General features: G+C 41.3%; 1 protein-coding gene and 1 pseudogene across 2 annotated transcripts in view; both read left to right on the top strand.

Moving 5' to 3' along the window:
* The window catches only part of Faf2 (Fas associated factor family member 2), a 62,486-nt gene that overhangs the window by 23,741 nt on the left and 13,236 nt on the right, over positions 1-25,509 (top strand). Inside the window, exons 2-9 of one of the 2 annotated variants that reach the window (XM_023716536.1) lie at positions 2,936-3,004; positions 6,780-6,827; positions 11,946-12,080; positions 16,576-16,652; positions 19,321-19,459; positions 21,159-21,244; positions 21,613-21,704; positions 24,057-24,234. In XM_023716536.1, coding sequence (XP_023572304.1) covers positions 2,936-3,004; positions 6,780-6,827; positions 11,946-12,080; positions 16,576-16,652; positions 19,321-19,459; positions 21,159-21,244; positions 21,613-21,704; positions 24,057-24,234 — 824 coding nt within the window. The remainder of the gene's footprint in view (positions 1-2,935; positions 3,005-6,779; positions 6,828-11,945; positions 12,081-16,575; positions 16,653-19,320; positions 19,460-21,158; positions 21,245-21,612; positions 21,705-24,056; positions 24,235-25,509) is intronic. The other variant, XM_004632298.2, reaches the window with a different exon arrangement.
* LOC105742345 lies at positions 7,809-8,127 on the top strand (annotated as a pseudogene).

Below are 25,509 nucleotides of genomic sequence, written 5' to 3'. Positions count from 1 at the left end.
TTAGATAGAGTTATTACCTTAGCACCAGGTCTGGATCTACGAAGTTCAGATTCCTCCAGGTGGGTGTTGCTTGGATCTGGCTTCTGTGCTCCACTTCTTTCTGCTGTAGCCGTTAGAGTTGAACCCTTTGTGTCTCTCTGGGAAGATGTTCTGCTCCTGAATCAGCTGGGTGGGTCTTGCCTCTAGCCTCTTTGCAGGGAGTTCTGCTGAAGGGTTCGGGTTCCCTGCTGGGCCTGCAGCCTGGGTCGAATGAGGATCTACGGGCCCGGGTCATCTCACTCACTCGCCCAGCCTGCACTCTGGGTCTGTTCAGGATTCCGCGGCCTGGGTCGTCTCACTCACTCGCTGGGCCTGTGCTCTGGGTCTATTCAGGATCCTGCGGCCTGGGTCGTCTAATTCACTCGCCGGGCTTGCGCTCTGGTTCTGTTCAGGATCCCGCCAGGCCCTGGGTCGTCTCACTCACCGGCCTGCCTCTTGTATTTTTGAGACTGGGTCTCATTATGTACTTTAGTCTGGGCTTGAACTCACAGCAGTCCTCCTGCTTTAGTACTGGGAGGACACATATGTCCTCTTGAGCACTAGGATTGAAGGCATGCACCACTAAGCAGCAGCCTGGTGTTAAATCAAAACATTTATACTTACAAAACCCCAGTAGACCTGTAGTATAGCTTAGCAATAGAGTGCTTGTGTAGCACACAGAAAGTTCTGAGTTGTATGCTCACCATGGCAAAAAAAAAAAAAAATAGTTTCATACACAGTGAAATTTTGTGCTAATTTGTAGAGGACCTGAGTGCTCTGCCACATTTTTGGTAGTGTTAGATCCATCTCTGTCCCAGTGGTTGCTAGTTGAGAGTTTTCTGAAGATAGAGACTGTCTTAACTTACCTTTCTAGATTTTGAACATAATAAATAGAAAAGGCACATAGTAGACATTTGTTAAATAAAAGGCATTGTAAATAGGGCTGGCATGATAGCCCATTGGACTAAGTGCCTGCTTAGGCAAGCGCAGGGATCAGAGATTGATCCCCAGCTGCACAGGCCATGGTAGCCCTGCCCCTAGGTGCACAGAGCAGGCAACTGAGACTTGGCGTGGTGGCGTGTGCCTGTGATCCCAGCACTGGGGAGGCTGAAAACAGGAGGATCATTGTGAGTCCAAGCTGCATAGTAAGACCCTGTACCAAATAAGTATATTTTAAAAAACAAAAGGGTAAATAACTGAAGGGAATATAGTTTCGTATTGGATCTTGAAGGAAGGCTAGAGTTTAAGCTCTTGTAGACAAGAGTCCTGCACATAAACTATTAGATTTAGTATTCAGTTTCTGAGAAGAAATTGAAAGTAACCTTGAGATGGGGTGTGGTGGTACACACCTGTAATTCTAGCACTCAAGAGGCTGAGGCAAGAGGATTGCTACAAGTTAGAGGCAACTGAGTGAGTTCAGCCAGACTGTGTTTTGGAATTTGTTACCAGTCAGCTGAAGGGTTTTGCTGTTGACTTAAGGAGTTATGAAAGGCTAGTTAGGCAGGCACATTGTTGTACAACTGTAATGCCAGCACTCTGAAAACTGAGGCAGGAAAATGACCAAGAGTTTAAGGCCAGCCTGAACTACATAGCAAGACTGTCTCAGAGAGAGAGGCTTAAGCATAGAAATGTGGTTATTGATGTAAGATAAAATAGAAAATGAGTTGTCAGAATGTGATTATTCATGAAGTGTGGAGTTCTGAGATGAGGTACTGGTGCCATATCTAGGTGGAAATGTTGAATTAGGTTCCTGGAAAAGTGTTGCTGAATTTCAGAAGTGAGTCCAGGGATTAAATTAGAAATCATGTGGGCCTGCCCCTTAGCTCAGTTCTTTAAGTGGCTGCTTCAACAAAGTAGTCAGGCTCAGGTTGCTGTGGTTCGATCCCCACAACTCAAGCCAGCCAATCATGCCCTGAAGGCATTTGAAGGAAAAAAAACCCTTCTGCCTTTTTATTTATTTATTTATTTATTTTAGTGTGTGTGTGTGTGTGTGTGTGTGTGTGTGTGTGGCCAGCTCAGCCCACCAGGGGGTGGGGCTGGCTGGCATGTGGTGCTGGGGGATTGAACTGTGGTCCCTGTGCTTTGCTAAGCTTGTTCTAAGGTGCTTTAGACCACTGAGCCATCTCACCAGCCCCCCTTCTGCCTTAAAAAAAAAAAAAAATAGAAATCATTTACATTGAAAGGATGTTGAGGAGCTGGAGAGATGGCTCAGTGGTCTAAAGCACCTACTTGAAACAAGCTTGGCAAAGTACAGGGACCGCGGTTCGATCCCCCAGCACCACATGCTAGCCAGCCCCGCCCCCTGGTGGGCTGAGCTGGACACACATACACTCACACACACACACACTCAATAAAAATGTAATAAATAAATAATTAAAAAAAAAAAAAAAAAAGGATGTTGAAGACCGGGGATTAACTGAAATTTGTCAAAAGGATAGATAGAGACAAAGCAAGGACACATCTTTAGGGAGATTGCTGCATTTAGAAGGATAGAAGAAGAGCTGGAGAAGGAAGGAGCATTGGTCAGAAATTGTTACCTTGTGGGACAGTGAGGAAAGCTGGCAAGCATGAAGTCCTGAGTTGGATCCTCAGAACCAAAATAAAAAAGAACAGTTTGCTAGACCAAGAGATTGAAGAAATCTTTAATTTTTTAACTTGAATTTGAGAGAATATTGATTGTAATCAGCTGTCCTCTATTTGAAGTTTTCAAAGGAAGTGTTTTTAGACATATGTATATAAGTATCAAATAACTGATTAGCTACATTCTGAATCAGCATTAACTATTCTTCACCCTCTGCCTTCAATATTTTTTAGTGTACTTTCCTAACATTTTGCATTAAGAAGTTCACTCAGGGTAAAAAATACCTATAACAATACTGTTGATTTTTTTCCTAACTGTTTTTATCCTTTTCCCTAGGATCTGACTGGCATAGAATCTATGGATCAATGCCGCCATACCTTGGAACAGCATAACTGGAACATAGAGGTACAGCATAGTAGGATTCATTCTAAGCTCATTTCTTTTCTCTGGTCTTATATCCAAAAATATATTTTTCCACAGCATGAATCTTTTCCCTATAGTATATTTCTTTTCTTCAGAATTAGGGCTCTTGGGGCCGGGGAGATGGCTCAGTGGAATAAAGCGCTTCCCTGGCAAGCGCAAGGCCCGAGTTCAATCCCCGGTTCTGCCAAAAAAAAAAAAAGAATTAGGGCTCTTTAGTCATCTTTACTGATGTGAAAAAATACAGAAAATGTGATTAAAAATGTATGAAATCATAAAATAAATGCTGACCCCTAACTGGCCATGGTGACACATGCCTGTAATCCTAGCACCCAGAAGACTGAGGCAGGAGAATCACCCAAAGTTTGAGGCCAGCCTGTACTACATAACAAGTTTAAGGGCAGTCTGAACTGCCTAGTGAGACCCTGTCTCAAAAAAAGTGAGGCATGGTGGTCCATACCTATAATCACAGCATTCAGGAGGATAAGGCAATAAGGTCACCATGAGTTCAGGGTATCTTACACTACATAGTGAGGCCTGATCTCTAAAAAGAAAAATTTAAAAAGGGCTATAGATGAAGCTCAGGGCAAAGGGCCCTGCTCTTACTCCCTAGCACCACAAAAACAAAACAAAAAAGTATTAAAAAAAAAAAAAAGTATTATATTTTCCTACATGTAGATTGTTGGTTCTCCCCAAGTGGACTGACATTTCAATTTTATTACTTCACTTAAAAAAAAAAAAAAATAGGAAGACCAGCCAGATAGCTCAGCGGATTAAAGCGCCTGCTTTGGCAGACACAGGGACTGAGATTCAATCCCTGGCACATCCCCAGAGTGCACTGAGACATTGAGACTGGGCGTGATGGTACACACCTGTAATCCCAGCCTTGGGGGGTTGAAAACAGGAGGGATAACTATGAGTGAGATCTGTGTAGTGAGACCCTGGAGATCCTGCACTAAATACATTTAAAAAAAAAAAGCCCAGGGCTGGTGAGATGGCTCAGCGGTCTAAAGCACCTACTTAGAACAAGCTTAGCAAAGCACAGGGACCACGGTTCAATCCCCCAGCGCCACATGCCAGCCAGCCCCGCCCCCTGGTGGGCTGAGCTGGTCTCTCACACACACAAATAAATAAATAAATAAAATTAAAAAAAAAAAAAGCCCAACTAGGGCTGGGGTGTAGCTCTGTGGTTGAGACCCTGGATTCAATCCCCATTGCCACCAAAGAAAAGAAATTATTAGAACATCTTTATGCCAGCTCCTTAAAGAGTAAGGCAGAAAGATTACAAATTTGAGGCCAGACCCAACAATTTAGAATCAAACTGTTAAAAAAAAAAAAAAAAAAAAAAAAAAAAAAAAAACAACTGGAGCTGAAAGCCCAATTTTAAAGGCCCTGGGTTCAATCTCTAGTATATTAAGAGAGTGAAGGCCTGGGGGTGTAGCTCAGTAATATAGCACTTGCCTGGCATTTGTAAGACCCTGAGTTTAATTTGCAGTACCACTGAAATAAAAGAAAAACTGTCTGCCTTGCACTGTGAAAAAATCTTTTATGATTTCATAACTTGAGACATTAGTTATTCAGAATATGTTGGTTACTGAATTACAGGCTTTCTAATGTCTGAACTTTTTACTGAATAATTAATACTTATTAATAAAACTACCAAACTTAAAAGGGCCAGTGAGGTAGCTCAGCAGACTAAGCACCTGTTTAGGTAAGCTCAGGGACCTGGATTCAATCCCCAGCACCACATAATGCACCAGTCCTGCCCCCAGGCGCACTGAGCCAGCCACGAGACCAAGTGTGGAGTTGCATACCTGTAATCCCAGAGCTGGGAAGGCTGAGACAGGAGGATCTATGTCTGAACTATGAGTTTCAGCTGCATAGTGAGACCCAAATACATAAAATAATAATGCCACTGAGTTCATCAGAAAAGTCTTCAAGTATTAGGAAACTGTTAACTTCACAGTAGCACGTACAAATTTTCCAAAATTCTAATTTTTACTTCAGGTTTCTGATTTTATAATTAATAACAAATACCATGCTGTCAAATGTGTTCTTTCTTTTCTTTTTATTTATTCATTTTTTTTGGAACCGGGGATTGAACTCAGGCCCTTGCGCTTGCCAGGGAAGCGCTTATTCTACTGAGCCATCTCCCCAGCCCAAATGTGTTCTTTCTTGAGGGCCAGGGAGATAGCTCAGTAGAATAGCGCAAGGTCCTGAGTTCAATCCCTGGTACTGCAAGCAAAAAAAAAAAAAAAAAAAAAATGTGTTCATTCATTTGTCCTGCCTTCCTTTTTTTCTTTTTTCTTTCTCTCTCTTCTCTTCTCTGTCTGTCTGTCTATCTGTCTCTTCTCTGTCTCTTCTCTTTCTGTCTGTCTCCTCTGTCTGTCTCTGTCTCTGTCTGTGTCTCTGTCTCTCTCTGTCTGTCTCTCTCTCGCTCTTGCTCTCGCTCTTGCTCTCGCTCTTGCTCTCGCTCTTGTGCTCTTGCTCTCGCTCCGCACCTCCTTAGGTTGGCGCAGGGACAGGGGTCCAGTTCCCAGCATGTGGTGCTGTCCCTGCCCCCAGGGCATGCTGAGAGCTGGCTGAGATTGGGCATGGTGGTATCTCACCACTTGGGAGGCTGAAAACAGGAGGATTATTACATGTCTGATTTGTGTAGTGAGACCCTGTAGACCCTGTGCTAAATACATTAAAAAGCTTCATTGATACATAATTCAGTGCTAAATTACCCACTTATAGTGTGAAATCAATTTTTTTTTATATTCACAGACTTATGCAGCCATTACTACAGTTTGTTGGTTTTTATTTCTCTCTTTTATGGTACTAGAGATTAAACCCAGGGCCTTCACACCTTCCTATTTTTATTTTTGAGACTGTCTCACTACATCATCAAGTTGCCCAGGTTGGGCTTAACCTTGTAATCGTCCTGTCTCAGCCTCCCAAGTACTGGGATTATAGGCATGCTCCATCCACCATGCCCAGTTTTATTTTGGTTTTGATTTGCGTTTTCCCAATGTTGATTTTGGGGAATACTGGGAGTCAAACTCAGGACCTTGCGCTTGCCAAGAAGTGCTGCACCTTTGCGCTGTAGCAATCTCCTCATGCACCCACCCCCATAGTTTTGTGGGGTTTTTTGGTGTTGTTTTTTTTTTTTTTTTTTTTTTTTTTTTTTTTTTTTTTTTTTTGCGGAACTGGGGATTGAACTGAGGCCCTGGCACTTGCCAGGCAAGCACTTATTCTACTGAGCCATCTCCCCAGCCCTTCACCCCCATAATTTTGAGTATGTTCTTTTTTGGCCATTTTAAAATCCTCTTTGAAAAAAAAACAAAAAAGGTATTAATTTCCTTGCTCTTTTTTGTCGTATATCGGGGGTTGTTGGGAATTCCATAAGGGGTTTTGTGTTCTATTGAGCTACGTTCCCAGACCTTTTTCCTTTTTTTTTTTTTTTTTTTTTTTGAGCAAAGGTCTTGCTAATTTATTCAGGTTGGTCTTGAATTATGATGTTCTTGTCCTGTCCCACTGAGGAACTGGCTTTACAGATGTGGTTGTCTAGATACTGAATGCTTATCAGATAAATGATTTGCAAATATTGCAAATTTGTGAGTTGTCTTTTTAGATTTTTGTTTTCTTTGTGTGACAGAGTTGCTATGTAGTTTAGGCTTACCTTGACGCAGTCCTCCTGCCTCAGTTTCTTAAGTCCTGGGATTATAGGTGTGTGCCACAATGCCTGACTCTTGTCTTTCTTTTTTTCATTATTTAGAAAATACTTATGCTGGTATGGTGGTGCATAATTCTGTGCACTTGCCAGGTAGGTGCTTATACCTCTGAGCTATCTCCTGTAGTCCTAGCACTCAGGATGCTCAGATGAGAGGATCCACGTGAGTTTGAGACCAGTTTGGGCTACGAGTGAATTCAAGGCCAGCCTGAATAGAATGAGACTCTGTCTCAAAAAAAACTTTAGTAGTTTCTGTAATGAAACTCAAATATATAAGACCTTACATATTTATACACTGTGTTACCCCTGTACAAGTGAAAAAAAAATTAAGTTTGACATTTCTAGGCTAATGTTGCTGTTAACTTCTATAGAATGGTAAACTGGGATACCTTTTCCAACGTTGACAGCACAGTTTACAAAGTATAAAAGATATTCAGTAATAGCAGTATGTTATGCATCGTTAGCAGCAACAGTTTTTCCAGGTTCTGCAGTCATCTGAACAAAATCATAAACATCCAGCTCACTCCATTAAAAAAAGAAGAAAAAATTACCCAGACCTATTTATTTATTTATTTATTTATTTTTATTAGTCAGGATCTCACATAATACAGGCTGGTTTTCAGCTCATATGTAGCCCAGGGTGGCCTCAAACTCATACTCTTGCTTCAGGCTCCAGAATGTTGGATTACTTTATAATGTCCTTTGATGCACAGAAGTTTTTCATTTTGTTGCAATCCAGTTTTGTTTCTCATACCTCTAATATCGTATCTAAAATATCATTGCCTAAGGGCTTGGGGGGATGGCTCAGTAGAATAAGTGCTTCCCTGGCAAGTGCAGGGGCCTGAGTTCAATTCCCAGTTCTGCCAAAAATTAAAATAAATAAAATATCATTTCCTAATCCATGGTCTTGAAGATTAATAACACCTTTGTTTTCTTTTAAGAATTTTGGAGACTGGGGAGATGGCTCAGTGGAATAAGCACTTCATTGGCAAGCGCAAGGGCCTGAGTTCAATCCCCAGTTCTGCAAAAATAAATAAATAAAACAAAAAGAAAAAAAAAAGTTTCTAGTGCTGTAACCGGCAAGATGCTGCGGAGTCTGCTGGCTCTCCGGCAGCTTTCTCAGAGGACCATCAGCACTGCTGCACGCAGGCATTTTGAAAATAAAGTTCCACAGAAACAGAAGCTTTTTCAGGAGGACAATGGAATTCCAGTGCATCTAAAGGGTGGGGTAGCTGATACCCTCTTGTATAGAGCCACTATGATTCTCACAGTGGGTGGAACGGTGTATGCCATATGCCAGCTGGCTATGGCATCGTTTCCCAAGAAGCCGGAATGATTTCAGGCAATTCAGTAATTAGTGGCTCAGTTCCAGTTGGCTCTCTGGATCAGTAATTTGATAAATAACTGAGCTTTTCGTTGGGGATCAATATTTATCGACTTGTACTAATTGTCACCAATAAAGCAGTCTTCATGAAAAAAAAAAAAAAAAAAAGAATTTTGGGGCTGGGGAGATAGCTCAGAGGTATAAGCACCTACCTGGCAAGTGCACCTCCCTAGCAAGTGCAGAGTCCCATTCAATCCCTGGTCCTGCATGCTATGTCAGAACTGGGCATGGTGGCGCATGCCTGTAATCCTAGCACTCAGAAGGTTGAGACAGGAGGATCACTGTGAGTTCAGGACCAGCCTGGGGGCTACAAAAGTGAGCACAAGGCCAACCTGAATTGCATAGTATGACCCTGTCTCAAAAAAACAAAAAACAAATAAGGGTATGCAAAAAAACCCAACAATTTTAAACAGGCATGAAGGTATACACCTAAAATTCCAGCACTTGGGAAACTGATGCAGGAGGATCACTGAAAGTTCAAGACCAGGCTGAGCTATAGAGTGTGACCCTGTCTCAACAAACAAAAATTTTATAACTTTAATGCTACATTTACATGTTGATATAGTTTTAGTTAGTGTCTGTATACAGTAGAGGTTTAGTGGTTCAAGTTTTTTTTTAACAGTAGCAAAGTTTATTTGAAAAAGTAAAGAGGAAGAGGGCCAGGGAGATAGCTCAAGTAGAGTAAGTGCTTGCCTGGCAAGCTCATGGTCCTGAGTTCAATCCCCAGTACCGCAAAGAGTAAGGGCGAAGCTGGCTCTGTGGAAAGAGTGTGGGCCAAATAAAAAAGGAAGGGCTGGTGAGATGGCTCAGTGGTCTAAAGCACCTACTTAGAACAAATTTAGCAAATCACAGGGACCGCGGTTCAATCCCCAGCACCACATGCCAGCCAGCCCTGCCCCCTGGTGGGCTGAGCTGGCCACACACACACACACACACACACATAAATAAATAAATAATTTTAAAAAAATTAAAAAATAAATAAAATAAAAAAAAAAACAAATAAAAAAGGAAAAAGTGGGCACAGCAGACTAAGGAGGACACAGGGCAGGCTGTCACATGGAAAGCCGCAATAGCCTAGTGGTTCAACTTACTTTCCTTGTGAATCCCAGCATCATTTGTTTAAAATTATTCTTCCATCCTAAAAAATAAAATAAAATAAAATTATTCTTCCCTCATTGAGTTGGTGAGTTGTAAAGTTAAATGACTATATAAAATTAGTTATTCTACAACATAAAGCCAGCTGTGAAATGTAGAGGGCATGTAGCTTTCCCAAAGGCCACTCTGATTCTGACACTGATTTACACACTCAAAGGAATTACAGAATCACTCTCAGGTGTGATAGTTCTTTAGCAAACTCACTGAAAGCTGTTACATTCATGGCTGCACTTTAATTACAAGGAACTGGTATAGGTAAAATCAGCTAAAGGAAAAACCTTGGCCTTCTAAAGGTTTTCCACTGGGAAACTTACCTTTTTTCATGAAGTCATGATGCTTTACTTTTCTGCCACTAGTATGTAACAATATGCAGTATTGCCATCCAGAAAAGTTCACATGAGCTCTACATGTCCAGAAGGTTTACTGGGTCATCATTATATAGGCATGATTACTTTGTTAGGTAGCCAGTGACTGAACTCAGTCTCCATGTTGACCAACACTGAGTTACCCCCAAGTCACTTCCTTTCCTTTTCCTTTTTCCTTTCCTTTCCTTTCCTTTCCTTTCCTTTCCTTTCCTTTCCTTTCCTTTCCTCCGTTCCTCCTTTCCTTTCTTGGTACTGTGAATTAGTAGGACCCAGAGCCTTCACACTGAACGATATCCCCAGCCAGCCCTTTTATTATTTTTTAAGCTTTTTTCCCAGTTTCACGGTAAATTTGTAAGAATGTTTGTTGAGACAGGGTTTCACTGTGTGAGTAGCCCCTGATGGCCTTGAACTCACAGCAGTCATCCTACCCCAGCCTCATGAGTGCTGGGATTACAGGTGTGTGTGACCATACCTAGCTTGGTTTTCTAACTTTTTATTTTGAGATGAAGGGGTCTTATTAAATCACCCAGGCTGGGTTAGCAAGATAGCTCAGTGGACTAAGTGCCTGCTTAAGCAAGCGCAGAGACCAGAGTTTGATCCCCAGGACCATGTGCCAGGCCAGCCCCACCCCTGGGTGCTCTGAGTAGGCCCACTACAAGTCCGAGCTACGTAGCGACACCTTGTACCAAATACATGAAAAATACATAGGTACATACATAAATTGCCCAGGCTGGGCTCAAACTTGGGGTCCTCCTGCCTCATCCTCCCTAGAGTGCCAGGGTGGCAGGTAAACACCGCCACACTGCCTTCAAATTTTTCTTTCTTCTTCTTCTTTTTTTTTTTTTTGTTTTGTTTTGTTTTTAGAAAGAAGGTCTCACTATGTAGTTCAGGCTGGCCTTGACCTTACAATCTAGTCCAGGCTGACTTTGAACAGTGCTCTTCCTGCATCACTTTCGTCAGTGCTGGGATTACAGGGGTGCACCACCATATGCGGTTCATATCCCCACTTTAAATCACATAGTTGGCCTTTATGACATAACTAGTGGTTTTTTTTTTTTTTTTTTTTTTTTTTTTGGTGGAACTAGAAATTGAACTCAGGCCCTTGCTCTTGCCAGGGAAGTGCTTATTCCACTGAGCCATCTCCCCAGCCCAATAACTAGCTATTTTTAGACTTTTGGGTGAGAAAGGACCAACTATAGTCTAATAACAAAAAAGTATTCCTGTCAGGTATGACACAGAATACCTTCTGGATATTTCTTTAGATATGACCATGTTTTTCATATCCTGAGACAAATAGCAATTTTCAGGGACAGAGATAAGAGAATAAGGTTTCTTTAGGAAAAAAATTTAAAAAGCAAAATACTGGTGACCTGCCAGTTGTATTAGAATTTTTATCAACTCTGAGCATTATTGTTCATCTTGCACACAAGGAACCTGAGACTAATAAATTGAATGACTTTTCTAAGTGCTGCTTGGATTCAGACTGTTTCTCTATCATAGACTATGTTTCTCTATTTCCCTAGCTCTGTCAGACACCAACTATCAGCACTGTACCAATGCACAACTGCAGGGGCCCTTTCCACATTTTCACATTGTATTCACACTGTGAATAGCTTTTCTTGGAATTGTAAAGTGAATCATATATTCTAGTGAAGGAATATATACCTTCTGAATAAAAGCAGTATGCTTGCTGCATCAATGTACTTTCCATGTAAGTTATTGGTCTTCTCTCTTGTATGTGAATTTTCATTGCCTCTTAGGACAGCAGGATAAAAGGGGCTTGAAAATACACTTCAGCCAAAAAAAAAAAAAAAAAAACAAGCATAAAAAGAGGCCAGGGAGATGGCTCAGTGGAATTAGCACTTTCCTGGCAAGTGCAAGGGCCTGAGTTCAATCCCTGGTTCCTCCCCGCCGCCAAAAAAAAAGAAAGAAAGAAAGAAAGAAAGAAAATACACTTCAGGTGACCTTTGTGTAATAAGCACCCTATTTTGATTGATTGATTGATTGATTGATTGATTGATGCTGGGACCTCATGCTTTGCCTGGCAGGTGCTGCACCACCGAGCTAAATCCTTAGTGCTCACCCTATGTGGTTGTTTTTACAGTGGTTTTTTTGTTTGTTTTTATCTTTTTGAGATAGGGTCTTGCTATGCAATTCATGCTGGACTTGATCTCACTTTGTAGCCCAGATGTACACCACCATTTCTTACTGATCACCCTCCTTTGAAAAATGAAACAGTAGTTGCCTCATCTGTTCTGGATTGATTTGAATGTTACTAAGATTCTTGCTTACTCTTTTCCTTCTCAGGCTGCTGTACAAGACAGACTGAATGAACAAGAGGGCGTACCAAGTGTTTTCAACCCACCTCCATCCCGACCCCTACAGGTTAATACAGCTGATCACAGGATCTACAGCTATGTTGTCTCAAGACCACAACCAAGGGTAAGTCATTTGTAAGCTGGCACTTCCTCTTTTTGTTTTATACACTCGTTCACTTAATTATAGAGATCTGTGTGACAGGAGTGAAAGAAAAGTCAGAGTGTAAACCTGTTAAGTAGAAATAGGCCCTTGGTAGATTTCTAGGGTATGCCATTTCCCCTTGGTGTCTTTTTCATCCCCGTCATACCCAGTATTAGGGATCAAACACAGGTGCACTATCACTGAGCAACATCCAGCCCTTTTTATTTTGTATTTTGAGACAGGATCTTGCTAAGTTGATCAGGGTGGCCTTGAATTTGTAGCCCTCCTTTCTTGGCCTCCTCGTAACAGATTAGAAATATATACCTCTGCACCTGGCCACTTTTGTCCTTTGTCCATTAATTGAATCATGTTTGTCATGCGATGTTTTGAGTATCTGGGTAGGTTAGTTTACAAATCTAAAATCTTTGTGACACACTTAGTAGATCTTCTGCTTGTATGTATGTATGTATTACATGGTCTCACTCCATAGATCAGACTTATATTGATCCTCCTGTTTTCAGGAAGATTAGAGGGGAGCGCCACCATGCCCAGTTTCAATCTCCAGCCCAGTGCGCCCTGGGGACAGGGCGGGGGCCAAGGCCAGCAGTGCTTGTGGTGCCACTGCTTATGGTGCCGGGGATCGAACCCCAGTCCCTGTGCTTTGCCTAAGCAGGTGCTTTAGTCTTCTGAACTATCTGACCAGCCCTGATCTCCTGCTTTTAAATTAGAATTTGTTGCATTGAGTTCTTTGTTGCTTCCGTTTACTTTTAGCTACTTTGGAAAGTACAGAGTCTTTTGGAGTCCTCTGTCACATCTTTGAATTTAGTTTTGAAAGGCTAGTAGCAAAGCAATAGAACATTTAAACTGAGCAGGTGTTTATGAGTGCTCCAAACAAAGTTTGGAGGATTACAATGAGTTTGAAGCCAGCGTGAACTATGTAGTAAGATCCTGTCTCAAAAAATGAAAGAAAACCTTCCACTTACTTGGTGTTTTATTGTTGGAGATTTAAGGACAAACTAACCAATAAAATGATGCACGCCTCTAATGCCAGCTACTTTGGAAGCTAAGGCTTCCAAATCTGTACACACCCTGGGCAAGTTAATATCTCAAAATAGCTGGAGGTGTATGTCTGTGGTAAAGTGTTTCTGAGTATAAGGGGCCAAGGAGATGGCTCAGTAGAATAAGTGCTTGCCTGGCAAGTGCAAGGGCCTGAGTTCAATCCCCGGTTCTGCCACCTCCCAAAAAAAAAGCTAAAAAAAAAAAAAGTGTTTCTGAGTTTAATACCCAGTATCCTCCTCACTAAGCTATTCTTCCCATGTTAAATTTAAATTTTAGGTCTCTGTATACTGATATAACTGTGAGGGGTGGCGTGTAACAGAGTCTTAACTATGTAGTTCAGACTGGCATTGAACTCACTATAGCCAAGGCTGGCCTCACACTCCCAGTGATCTTCCTGCCTCAGCCTCCCAAATGCTTGGATTATAAGTGTGTGCCACCATGCCTAGCCCAGCTGTCCATTTTAGACAAACATAAGAATCTCTGGAAAGAATTAAAAGAAATTGTCAATATAGCTGTTTAGGAGAAATAAAAGTGAACTGGTAATAGAGAAATGATTATCATGGGAATTACATAGAGGCAAGAACCACTATGCCCAGTTTGGTCCGTGCATAATAACCCCAAAGAACTTCTTAAGAGTTTCTCATTCTTACTTCTGAGCTTATGCTTACCTCTTATGTTTATATTTAGAATCTTTTTTTTTTTTTTTTTTTTTCATGTGTTTGGTACAGGGTCTCAGTATGCAGCTCAGACTTGCAGTGATCCTCCTGTTTTGTAATCCAGAGCAGGGATTACGGGTATGCGCCACCATACCCAGTGTCAATGGCCAGCTTGGCACGGGGTACTGGGGATCAAACCTGGGTCCTTGCGCTTGCCAGTGCCTGCCTGGCCTGTTTTGTCTTTTTGAAACGGGGTCTCACTATGCGGGTTAGACTGGCCTTGATCTCAATTTGAAGGCTGGCCTCAAACTCAAAATGATCCTCCCTGCCTCAGCCTCCCAGTGCTGGGGTTACAGGCGTGTGCCACCACGCCTGGCTATAGGCTGGCTTTAAACTCATTATGTACCCCAGGCTCGCCTTGAACTCACAGCAGTCTTCCTGGCTCTGCCTCCCAAGTACAAGCATTATACATTATGGCTATGTGTCACCACATCTGGCTACATTTAAACATTTAAAATTTTAAGAAAGGACTCCTTTTAACCTTAGAGCATTTATTTTTTTTTAATTTTATTTATTTATTTACATTTATTTAGTGTGTGTGTGTGTATGTGTGGCCAGCTCAGCCCACCAGGGGGTGGGACTGGCTGGCATGTGGTGCTGGGGGATTGAACCGCGGTCCCTGTGCTTTGCTGAGCTTGTTCCAAGTAGGTGCTTTAGACCACTGAGCCATCTCTCCAGCCCACCTTAGAGTATTTAGAATTCTGTTTACTTTCTTTTTTTTTTTTTTTTTTTTTTTTTTTTTTTTGTGTGTGTGTGTGTAATACTTGAGGTTTTAAAATGGAATTTAGTGGGCTGGGAGATAGCTCAGCAGCACAAGCACCTGCCTGGCAAGCACAGGGTCCCAAGTCCAGTCTGCATAATGTACCAAATACATTAAAAAATTTAAAAAAAAATTTTTTTTAGGGGCTGGAGAGATGGCTTAGTGGTCTAAAGCACCTACTAGGAACAAGCTTGGCAAAGCACAGGGACCGCGGTTCGATCCCCCAGCACCACATACCAGCCAGCTCCACCCCCTGGTGGGCTGAGCTGGCCACACACACACACACACACACACACACACACACACACAAAATAAATGTTAAAAGAAAAAAAAATTTAAAAAAAAATTTTTTTTAATCAAACGTTTCTTTTTACTTGACAGTTTTATAAAAGATTTGCTAGGGGCTGGGAAGATGGCTCAGTGGAGTAAGGGCTTTCCTGGCAAGTGCAAGGTCCTGAGTTCAACCCCTGGTACCACCAAAAAAAAAAAAAAAAGATTTGATTTTTCCATAGACCTTAGCAACCTCATGTGACTTTTTCTTAAAATGATTCAAGAATTTTAACCTTTTCAGTTAGAGGAATGCTGGATGATTTCTCTTTGCATATCTGAATTACCAGCATCCCTCATCTCTTCTGTGGGTGTTATTTAGTAAAGTAAGGGTTACTTGAGCACAGGCATGTAGTACTTGACAATCTGTGTGACTAGATGGCTTCTAAGTGACTACTGAGCAGGTAGCATTTACAGTAGGAGGGACAAAGGGATGATATACCTTCTGGGTTGGATGGAGCAGGACAGTGGAGGTTTCTTCACACTACTCTGAAAAACTTGTAGTTAAAAACTTAGGAATTTTTTTTGTCTTTTTTGAGATAGGGATTTGCTCTGCAGTCCAGGCTGTCATTAAACTCACTTTGTAGCCCAGGTTGTCCTCGAGCCCAGCAATCCTCCTGCCTCAGCCTCCTGAGTGCTGGGATTGCTGACATGTGCCACCACACTTGATCTTAAAATATACATTTATTTCTGAAATTTTCCATTTAATATTTTCAGATCTTGATTAAGAAAGCAAAACCACAGGTAAAGGGAGATACTAGCTGGGAATATTATGAAGTAGAAGAATATAGATATATAGAGAATATGTGACTCAGTAATTTTCTCTATGCCTGGTGTTTCGCCAGCTTTTGCAGAACCCAGCATCACTCATGAAGCTCTAGAGCTTCCTGACCATGACATAGAAAACAGTGGTTTGTAAACTATAGATCCCTATATGAATGCTAGCTGATCAGTGGTATTGTGTCTAAGATTCCCAGCTAGGTAGCAATTTCTCATTTTCATAATATCCTCTGGGCTGGGGGTGGGAGTATAAGGGATTGAATCCAAGGCCTTTTCAGTAAGCTACATCTCTAGACCGATCTTTCCTTCCTTCTTTCCCTCCCTCTTTCCCTTTTTCCTTCCTTCTTTTGAGACAAGGTTTTGCTAAATTTCCCAGGCTGGGCTTGAGCTGTAGTCCTGCCTCGGCCTCCTAAAGTGCTGAGATCACAGGCCGGCACTACCATAACTTGTCTCCTTATAATTTATATACATATGTTCAAGGTAGTAAAAATGGTTATTTTTCCTTCTATTTCTGTGTACCATATTAAGATGTATAGCTCTAAAAGAGAAAAAGTATTATTTGGAGAGGTAAATTTGCAGTTGAATTTTTAACAAATAGTATAATAATGAGCAGCAGAAAAAGCATTGGAGATTTGAGACAAAAATTATGTGAAGAAAAGCAATAATATTAGATGAAATGAGATTAAAGGCTTTTAAAATGACCAGTAAGAGAGAACTATATTATGGAGAAATCAATTAAATGAATGACCAAAAGAAGTATTAAAAGCTGACATTCATTTGGTAAAATATTAGGGATGGAGAGAATTATCACTAACTTTGTTTTTTGATATTTCAGGGGCTGCTCGGATGGGGATATTACTTGATAATGCTTCCATTCCGGTTTACCTATTATACAATACTTGATATATTTAGGTATGTACCTCTGTATTTATGTATTAAGAACCAAAGGTAGATTTTGAAGCTGCAACTTTGACCAGAATTAAGTTTCATGCTCATATTAATTATGACTTGGCCAATTTGTCATTAGATTGAATATTCTTTTTGGACTGTGTTCTGAAATATACAAATAATTCAAGTTATTTGAGCATATTAGGCAATATAAGATGGAATTGTTTTAAATTAGTCTTGCCTATTATTTGCAAGAATTAATTCTGCCTACATTTATTGGATACCCTCTTTCCTCCACCATGTTTGTCACCTTTACATTCCTAATTTCCACATGCTTTCTTTTCTAACCACCGTTGTCTAACTTCCTACTGCTTAGAAATTTTACCTAAACCACTTTTGCATCTGAGTATTCACAGCCCCAATAAATTCTCTTACTCTGTTTTCCATGTTGCCCTAGACTTTTCCCTCAGTAGGCGCGTCTCTGGACACCCTGTTACGTACAGTTCCCTCTGCCCTGGCAATCCCTATGTTGCTGACACTGGAATCCTTACAGATATGTACCCACGTACTTTATGCCTTCACTTTCTAGCTTCCTTCATGTATCATTCAAATAGCTTCTCATTGGAAGCTAAAGAGAGTGCAGGGCTAGGAAATGTTTAGCATAGCCTGACTTCGTCACAGATCAGGCTTGGGTTGTCTGGTTTAGAGCCACACTGAGGCTTTCTAGGGCAGTAAAATGTCAGTGGGCATCCAGGCCAGCAGATGGAGCTAAAGATGTGATCTGTGCCTTGAATTCAGCAGTCCGCACCTACCTCTAAATCCAAGGCAGCCTTTGCCCTCAAAGAAGTAAAGGCTGGAAATGAGAACCTAGCATTTGCAGAACTTGAAGGCCCAAATGATGCTTTTCACTGCCTCTTTATTGGCTTCCTTTAGTAAAGTTCTTAATAGCACCAGTTACTTGCTTAATACTCTTTCTATCCCTATTTTACTTAGAAATGGGTACATAAAAACCTCTAAAACATAATGAAGATTTAAAAAAACCAAAACATAATGAAGATTGAATTGATATCTCTTCCAGAATTATATTGTTGGGGCCAGGGAGATGGCTCAGTAGAATAAGCACTTGTCTGGCAAGTGCAAGGGCCTGAGTTCTATCCCCGGTTCCACCAAAAAAAACAAACAAACCAGAATTATATTGTCTTACGAATATGTTGTAGTGAGAAACAAATCAGTTGAAACCTTTAGCCATTCCTCAAAATTTGAAGCCTTTAGTCATTCCTAAAAAATTAAAGAGAGAATCCTAGAGAAAAAGTAGTCAAACTAACATGCTTGTGAAAGATTTCTAGCTATTCTCCCACATATAACTTATACATTTTTAACAATTTTGTTCTGCAGTATTTTTCATTGGATTTGGTTTAATTACACAGCAGAAATTTCAAGTATAACAGTATACACATGGGGAATTTGAGGGGTTAATAAACTGACTTAAGATTTTGTAAAGAAAATATCATAGTTTAGAGATCTTTTTGTGCTGAAAATTCTTCAAGGAAAGGACTAGTTTTTGCTTTCCTTGGAAAAAAATGCATGGCATGTATTACTAATTTTAATGCAGCTGTATCATTCAGGCAGTTTTTTTAATGTTATATATAGCAGATTCACCTTTGCCCCCTTGCCTACGGTGGACACCCAAAGCATAAAGAAATGATGCTATATAAATATGATAGAATGAACTCTTTAGGAATCGATGTTTAGCCTGGTGTGGTGGTGCATGTTCATCATTGCAGTACTCAGGGCTGAGCCATGAGGATTGCCATTAGTTCAAGCCAGCCTGACCTACATAGTAAGAGACGGGGGGGGTAGATGTTTGATACCATCAGGTGATGCTTCCCACTGTCATTACTCCAAATCTGCTAGTGTATCCTGGTTTCTTTTATAACTGCCTTCATGAATACCATAAATCCTAAATCATTAAGCTAAATTTATAAAGACCAAGTATATCATGACCACAAATTCAGGTTTGAGGTTTTATATCCATAATTTGAATAATTTCGGTAGTGTGAACTAAAAATTCAAAATTCTAGGAGAATAAAGAAGGAAAACGGAGGGGCGGAGAGGTTAGGCAGAGGTACAGGGAAGGAGGCATGTGGACAGCTAGAAAGATGTTTGTAGAGTAGCATTGGCCAGTAGAATATTACATGTTGATGGGAATGTTCATCTCTCCTTTCTCAGTCCTTCAAACACATAATTTGTTAGGCTAATGTTGGAACTTACAATCCTAGTAGTTTGCATTTGGGGGTGGGGCACCCAGGAATCAAACTCAGGACCTTGTGTTTGCCAGGCAAGCGCTGTGCCACTGAGCTTCATCCCCAGCCTGTAGTTTGCATTCTTTTTTTTTTTTTTTTTGGCAGAACTGGGGATTGAATGCAGGCCCTTGCACTTGCCAGGGAAGCGCTTATTCTACCGAGCCATCTCCCCGGCCCCATGCTTTCTTAAATAGGCAATGGAACAATACTCGTAGCTTTGTGGCTTTTGAGTCAGAATCTACTCTCAGGTTTGATGGTCCATTCACAGACCATTTACCTCCCTTTGCTGCTGTGCCATTGGTTCTGTCAAAGGAACCTATACAAACTGGCCCACTGCATATGCACTATAGTAAGCCGGATTTATGTGATATTTATTCCTTCTTCCCCAGGTTTGCTCTTCGTTTTATACGGCCTGACCCTCGCAGCCGGGTCACTGACCCCGTTGGGGACATTGTTTCATTTATGCACTCTTTTGAAGAGAAATATGGGAGGGCACACCCTGTCTTCTACCAGGGAACGTACAGCCAGGTCAGTGCCGCAAACTTTATAGATGCCAACTTACTGCTGTGATTCTGTTCTCAAAGGAAAGCATAGCCCAGCATGGATCATGTCATTCTTTTATTCAAAAACCTTAAGTAACTCTCACTACTATTGGGGGAGGGACTTTTAGCTGGGCTCTGCTTGGTCTAATCCTGCCTTTCGAGGTCCCTTCTGTGTAACTTATTTCCCTGTACCCAGAGTTCCAGCTAAGCCTTCCCTCAGCGCTGTACTTCCTATCTCTGTACCTTTGCTGTTGGTCTTCCCCTATCTTTGCTCTTCCCTCTACCTGGAATGTCTTTCTCACATTTTGGCTAATTGGAATCTTGCCCATCCTTCAACCAGATCATGTCAACTCCCTTTTCTATCCATTATGACTGTTACACCTTATCCTGCCCTACCTTGCAATCTAAAATATTTGGGTTTTTTTTTCTACTTTTTTTATAGCAACTTCACATACCTCCTTATAGTTGTGTTCATGTCTCATCTGCTTTAACAGCCTGTACATGTCTTGAAGGCAAAAGCCTAAATCTTTTCTGATCCCTTATAAAGTTGAGTAAGAATATAGACTGTTACATACTTTAGATGGCTTAGTCAACCTAAGCCATTAAAATCTTTGGCAATCACCTCTTGGGAGGAAAACAAATTTTTCTGGGTATTAGATATTTCTGATTTGCTACAGAAAAATAGAGAATTAGTATTGTGCACATTGGCAAAAAAAAAAGGGTGATTTTTATCCTGCAGCCTCTAGGACTCCTCTGAGTCTTTCTAGACAAAGAAAAATACTTATCCTTGTTTCTACTTTGGGTTTTCCCACATCTACTTTATCTCTCTGTCTTTTCCTTCATCTCAAAACCAATGTCTTCATTAGCTGCTGCTACCCTACTCAACAAACATATAAAGTACCTATTGCGTGGCATTAAGACATTTGTGCTCAGGCCAGGGGTATAGCTCAGCAGCACAGTGCCTACCTGGCAAGTGCAAAGTTCTGAGTTTGATTTACAGTACCAAAAAAAGACACTTGTGCTGGAGATACAGAGATGAGTAAGATAAGCACTTCTTGTGTACCCTCTGCCCTGATCTTGAGGGTGACTACCATTGGCCATTTAGGAAATGTTAAATATAAGATGGCTCAGGAGTATGCCCATGTAGCAAGACACACGAGTCTTGGACATTAGCTTTGTCTGTGGAGATCTTCTAAATCCTATGTTCCTTAGAATGCCTTTAGGTCCCATAGTCCTTTATTCCTGCTTGGTATGTGACTTCGAATCTAGCTCATCTTCACAGTTACTTATTTACAAGAAATTGTAGCTGTGAAGTGGCAGAGAATGTTCACCTTGGTTTTTATGTTGTCAGATTCTCCTGCCTTTGTCTTCTGTAGACTAGAAACACCTGGCATTACTGTGATTTATTGGGGACCTATGTGTATCAACTTGTTTGTTCTCATGTACCTGATACAGTTTAAATCCTAACAACTCTAAAAATATTTAATTCATTAAAGTTTGTTAGTATGAATTGTGTGTACTGAGAAAAATGTTAGGGGTCTGAAGGAATTTTCTGGTTTCTTGATCACCTTTTTTCTAATTCTCCTTTTGTTTCTGAATACATAACTGTATCTGTTAGGACCCTAGCCTAAGTAAAAGCTCAGGGTGCAGTCTTTTAGTAACTTATGATCTTCTGGTTTTCACAGGCACTTAATGACGCCAAGCGAGAGCTTCGCTTTCTTCTCGTTTATCTTCATGGAGACGACCACCAGGATTCAGATGAGTTTTGTCGGTAAGTTAATCGTATTTCTGTCTCTCCCTCTCCCTTTCTTTGAGATGGGGCCTCAGTATGCAGTTTAGCCTGGCCTTAAACTCATTTTGTAGCCCAGGCCGGCCTCAAGCTCACAAAGATCTTATCTTTGCCTCTAGAATGCTGGGATTATAAGCATGTGCTGCCAGGCCTGGCATTTCTTTCTCGTTTTTTGTTTTGTTTGTATGTGGTACAGGCTGGCCTTGAACTCACAGCAGTCTACCTGTCTCAGCCTCCTGAGTGCTGAGAGTACAGGTGTGCACCACCATGCCAAGACCTTTCTCTTTTCTACCTTTTCTGACATTTTAGAGTCAGCAGGTTGTTGATGTCCTTTTTATTCATTTCCTCAGCAATACACTCTGTGCACCTGAAGTTATTTCACTCATAAATACTAGGATGCTTTTCTGGGCGTGTTCTACAAACAAGCCTGAAGGATACAGGGGTAAGTTGTATGTGTTTTGCCTCATTGTCAGAAAGTCTTGGGGCTGGGGAGATGGCTCAGTAGAATAAGCACTCCTGGCAAGTGCAAGGGTCTGAGTTCAATCCCCGGTTCTGCCAAAAAAAAAAAGTCTTCGAGGGGTCTTTTTACATGACCATGACCATGTCTATAGTAGATACAATGCTAGTTATGATTTTTATTTAATTTTCTTAGCAGCCCTAAAAAATGAGGATGATATCACTTCTGTTTTCTGGTTTAAGAAACAGGCTCAGACAGTTTAAGCCACAGGCCTAAAATTACACAGCTAGCAAATTTTGGAGCAAGATTAGGTCTGACAAAAATAAACAAAAAATTAAAATAAATAGCGAAAAGAAAAAGCAATAAGAAAAGAAAAAAAAAAAAAAGAGTAGGTCTGACAGGCTTTAAGACTCATTCTGTTTAATTAAACATTGCCAAACTTTTATTTTTAAAAGAAATCTAGCAGCTTGCCTTTGATTTTAGTGGGCTTTTTGATGAAGAGTTCATTCTCATCAACAGTTTTAACAGAGCTGCTTGTTTGAGTACTCTTTTTTTTTTAAATTTTTTATTTATTTATTTTTGCGTGTGTGTGTGTGTGTGTGTGTGTGTGTGTGTGTGGCCAGCTCAGCCCACCAGGGGGCGGGTCTGGCCAGCATGTGGTGCTGGGGATCGAACCGCGGTCCCTGTGCTCTGCCAAGCTTGTTTCAAGTAGGTGCCTTAGACCACCGAGCCATCTCTCCAGCCCTTGTTTGAGTACTCTTGAATGCTGATACAAATTCAGATAACTCAGTTTGGATTGGGGAGATAGCTTAATGGCATAAGTGCCTGCCTCGCAGTGAAGGTCCCAGGTTTGATCCCCAGTACTACATACACACAAAAAGTTCAGTACTTTGCTGATAATAACTCTTAATGGGAGGTATGTATTTTTAGAGATCGTAAGAAGAATCAAAGATGTCCACTGAGGTTGTCCTTTTGCAGCTACTTGTGTCCAGCATCCTTAGAAGGTAGACACTGTGCATGATCTTGAGAACCAAAGATGCAGCAGATGTTTCCCCTGCGTACTGGATCAAAACTTTACACTTAATTGTTTGTTAAACATTTAAGATCCTACAGCATGCATATTGTCAGATAAGGTTTTTTGGTTTTTTTTTTTTAATTTTCTTTTTTTTTTTATGTGTGTGTGTGTGTGTGTGTGTGTGTGCCCAGCCCAGCCCACCAGGGGGCGGGGCTGGCCGGCATGTGGTGCTGGGGGACCGAACCGCGGTCCCTGTGCTCCGCTAAGCTTGTTCTAAGTAGGTGCCCTAGACCACTGAGCCATCCCACCAGCCCCAGATAAGGTTTTGAGGGTCTGGGGGGTGTGTTGAAAGAAAAAACTGAGAATACTTTTGGGGGCTTCTTTTTGAAATAGGCTTTCACTGTGCAGGTCAGTCTGGCCTTGAACTTGAACTCACTGTAGTCTAGGCTGGCCTAGTGCTGAGATTACAGGCATGTACCACCATACCCAGCCTTAATAATACTTTGTATAGAAATTTATAAAATTGGTTGCACACTATAAGGAATGACTTTCCTAGCTCCTTTGGAGCAGAAGCTATGCTTTTCAAGGAGAGAAAGATAGACATAGGAAAAATGTAAGGAAAGGGGACCAGGAAGATAGTTCAGCAGCTTATGTGCCTTCCTAGTAAGGGCAAGGTCCTGAGTTTGATCCCCAGGACAAAAAGGTGGGGGAGTGTAAGGAAAGGATTAGACAACAAGAAGAAAAGAGAAAAAAGTAATGGTGGAGCTCATTGCCTGCAGCACCAGGCTGAGACCTGTAAGTTGGTCTGTTTTTAGGCTTGACCCCTCACATGTAGGGAGAACTATGCTAAATAGTAGCCAGATTCTCTATAAATCCGTTTCCTGGCATTATGAAGACATGATATTTGAACTATACCCACCAAGAAAAGCCTGTCCTGTTCTAATTAAGCACTTCAGTTTAGGGACACAGATGTGTAATAAAGAGAAGATTAAGCCACTAGGACCTAAAAAGATAGACAGAAAAAAAGGGGGGTGCGGGTAGATGGCTCAGTAGAATAAGCACTTCCCTGGCAAGCACAAGGGCCTGAGTTCAATCCCCGGTTCCGCCAAAAAAAAAAGGCAGAAGATAAATGCCTTCCCTTCTTTCCCAGCTAAGATTAAAGCAGTTTTCTCTCTCTTTTGGATAGGCATCATACTAATCTCTGTGTCATCACAATTTTAATATAGGTGCTACTGAAGCAGGAACATCCTTTCTCCTGGGAAAATCTAAGGGTGACCTTTTTCATTCCAAGTCCTGCTCCTGATTTCTTGTCTTTTTGTCAGTTTCACAGGCTTTACGAGAGAATACCTATCCATTCCTGGCCATGATTATGCTGAAGGATCGGAGGATGACAGTGGTGGGACGGTTAGAAGGCCTCATTCAACCTGATGACCTCATCAACCAGCTGACATTTATTATGGATGCAAACCAGACATACCTGGTGTCAGAAAGACTAGAAAGGTATAAGGGAGTTCCTTTCTGAAGAGACCAGCTATGTATTTGGAAAGTTGACCTGAGGTTCCACAGACCCTGGTCTCTTCTATCTTAAGCAATGTTCAAAGCCTTTTCTACTACATATCCAAGATACTTAGTTGTTTTTTTTTTTTAATCATTCATTCATTTGTTTACTTATTTATTTATTTGGTATAGGGTTTCACTATGCAGCTTGGACTCATAGGGATCCTCCTGTCTTAGCCTCCCCAGCACTGGGATTACAGGCATGCACTACCACACCTGCTTTCAGTGGCTGGCATGGCATGGGGCCAGCACAGCATATGGTACTGGGGATAAAACCCAGGTCTTTTCATTTGCCAGGCAGGTGCTTAGACTGCTGAGCTATCTCCCCAGCCCACATATTTTGACCTAAATTATTATTGAATCATCCCCCCCTACCCCCTTGAAACAGGGTTTCACTATACAGTTCAGGCTGGCCTTGGACTCACTTTGTAGCCCAGGCTGGCCTTGAACTGGCAGCAACCCTTCTGCTTCATCATCCCAAGAGCTGAGATTACAGGAATGTGCCAACATGCCAACCGAATCTCTACTCTTAAGTGATGTAAATCAGAGAGGACTCTTATCCTCAAGAGTGACTGTTCTGTCATATATAGTAGCTAAAGTTCATATAAAGAACTGAAATATAGCAAAAAAAAAAAAAAAAAATTCCTTATGGGGGCCCAGCCCTAGCTCAGTTCTTTAAGTGGCTGCTTCCACAATGCTGGCAGCCTCAGTTTGCTGTAGTTCGATCCCCACAACACTCCAGCCATGCCAAAGTGCCCTGAAGGCATTCAAGGAGAAAAAAAAAAAAAAACAAATATAAAAAATATGTCAGGATTATAACTACAGATTATAACTTCCTTATGTGAATCATGTGCATTAATTACTGAAAATTTGAATAATAGAAGAGCATAAAGAAAAAATTAAAAATTACTCATAGTTGAGATTGAATTTAATACATGCTAGGCAGATGGTCTACTACTGAGCCACCTTACCAGCATTTGTTGGAGGACAGGGTCTCTCAGTTGCTCAGGCTGCCTTGATGATCCTCCTGTCATGGCCTCCCAAGTGACTGGGATTACAAGTGTCTTAGTTACTCTTCTCTCGTTGCTGGGACAAATACCCGACACTCAAAATGAAGGAAGGAAAGGTTTATTTAGCTCACAGTTAAATAAAGGTTTCAGTCCATACTCATCTGGGTCCAAGGCAGAGCAGCACAGAGCAGAAAGCAACCTTTCATGG

Source organism: Octodon degus, unplaced genomic scaffold (genome assembly GCF_000260255.1).
Source record: "Octodon degus isolate 3935 unplaced genomic scaffold, OctDeg1.0 scaffold00048, whole genome shotgun sequence".
Classification (NCBI taxonomy): domain Eukaryota; kingdom Metazoa; phylum Chordata; class Mammalia; order Rodentia; family Octodontidae; genus Octodon; species Octodon degus.
Note: the sequence above shows the minus strand (reverse complement) of the source record. Positions and strands in the feature narration are given on the sequence as shown.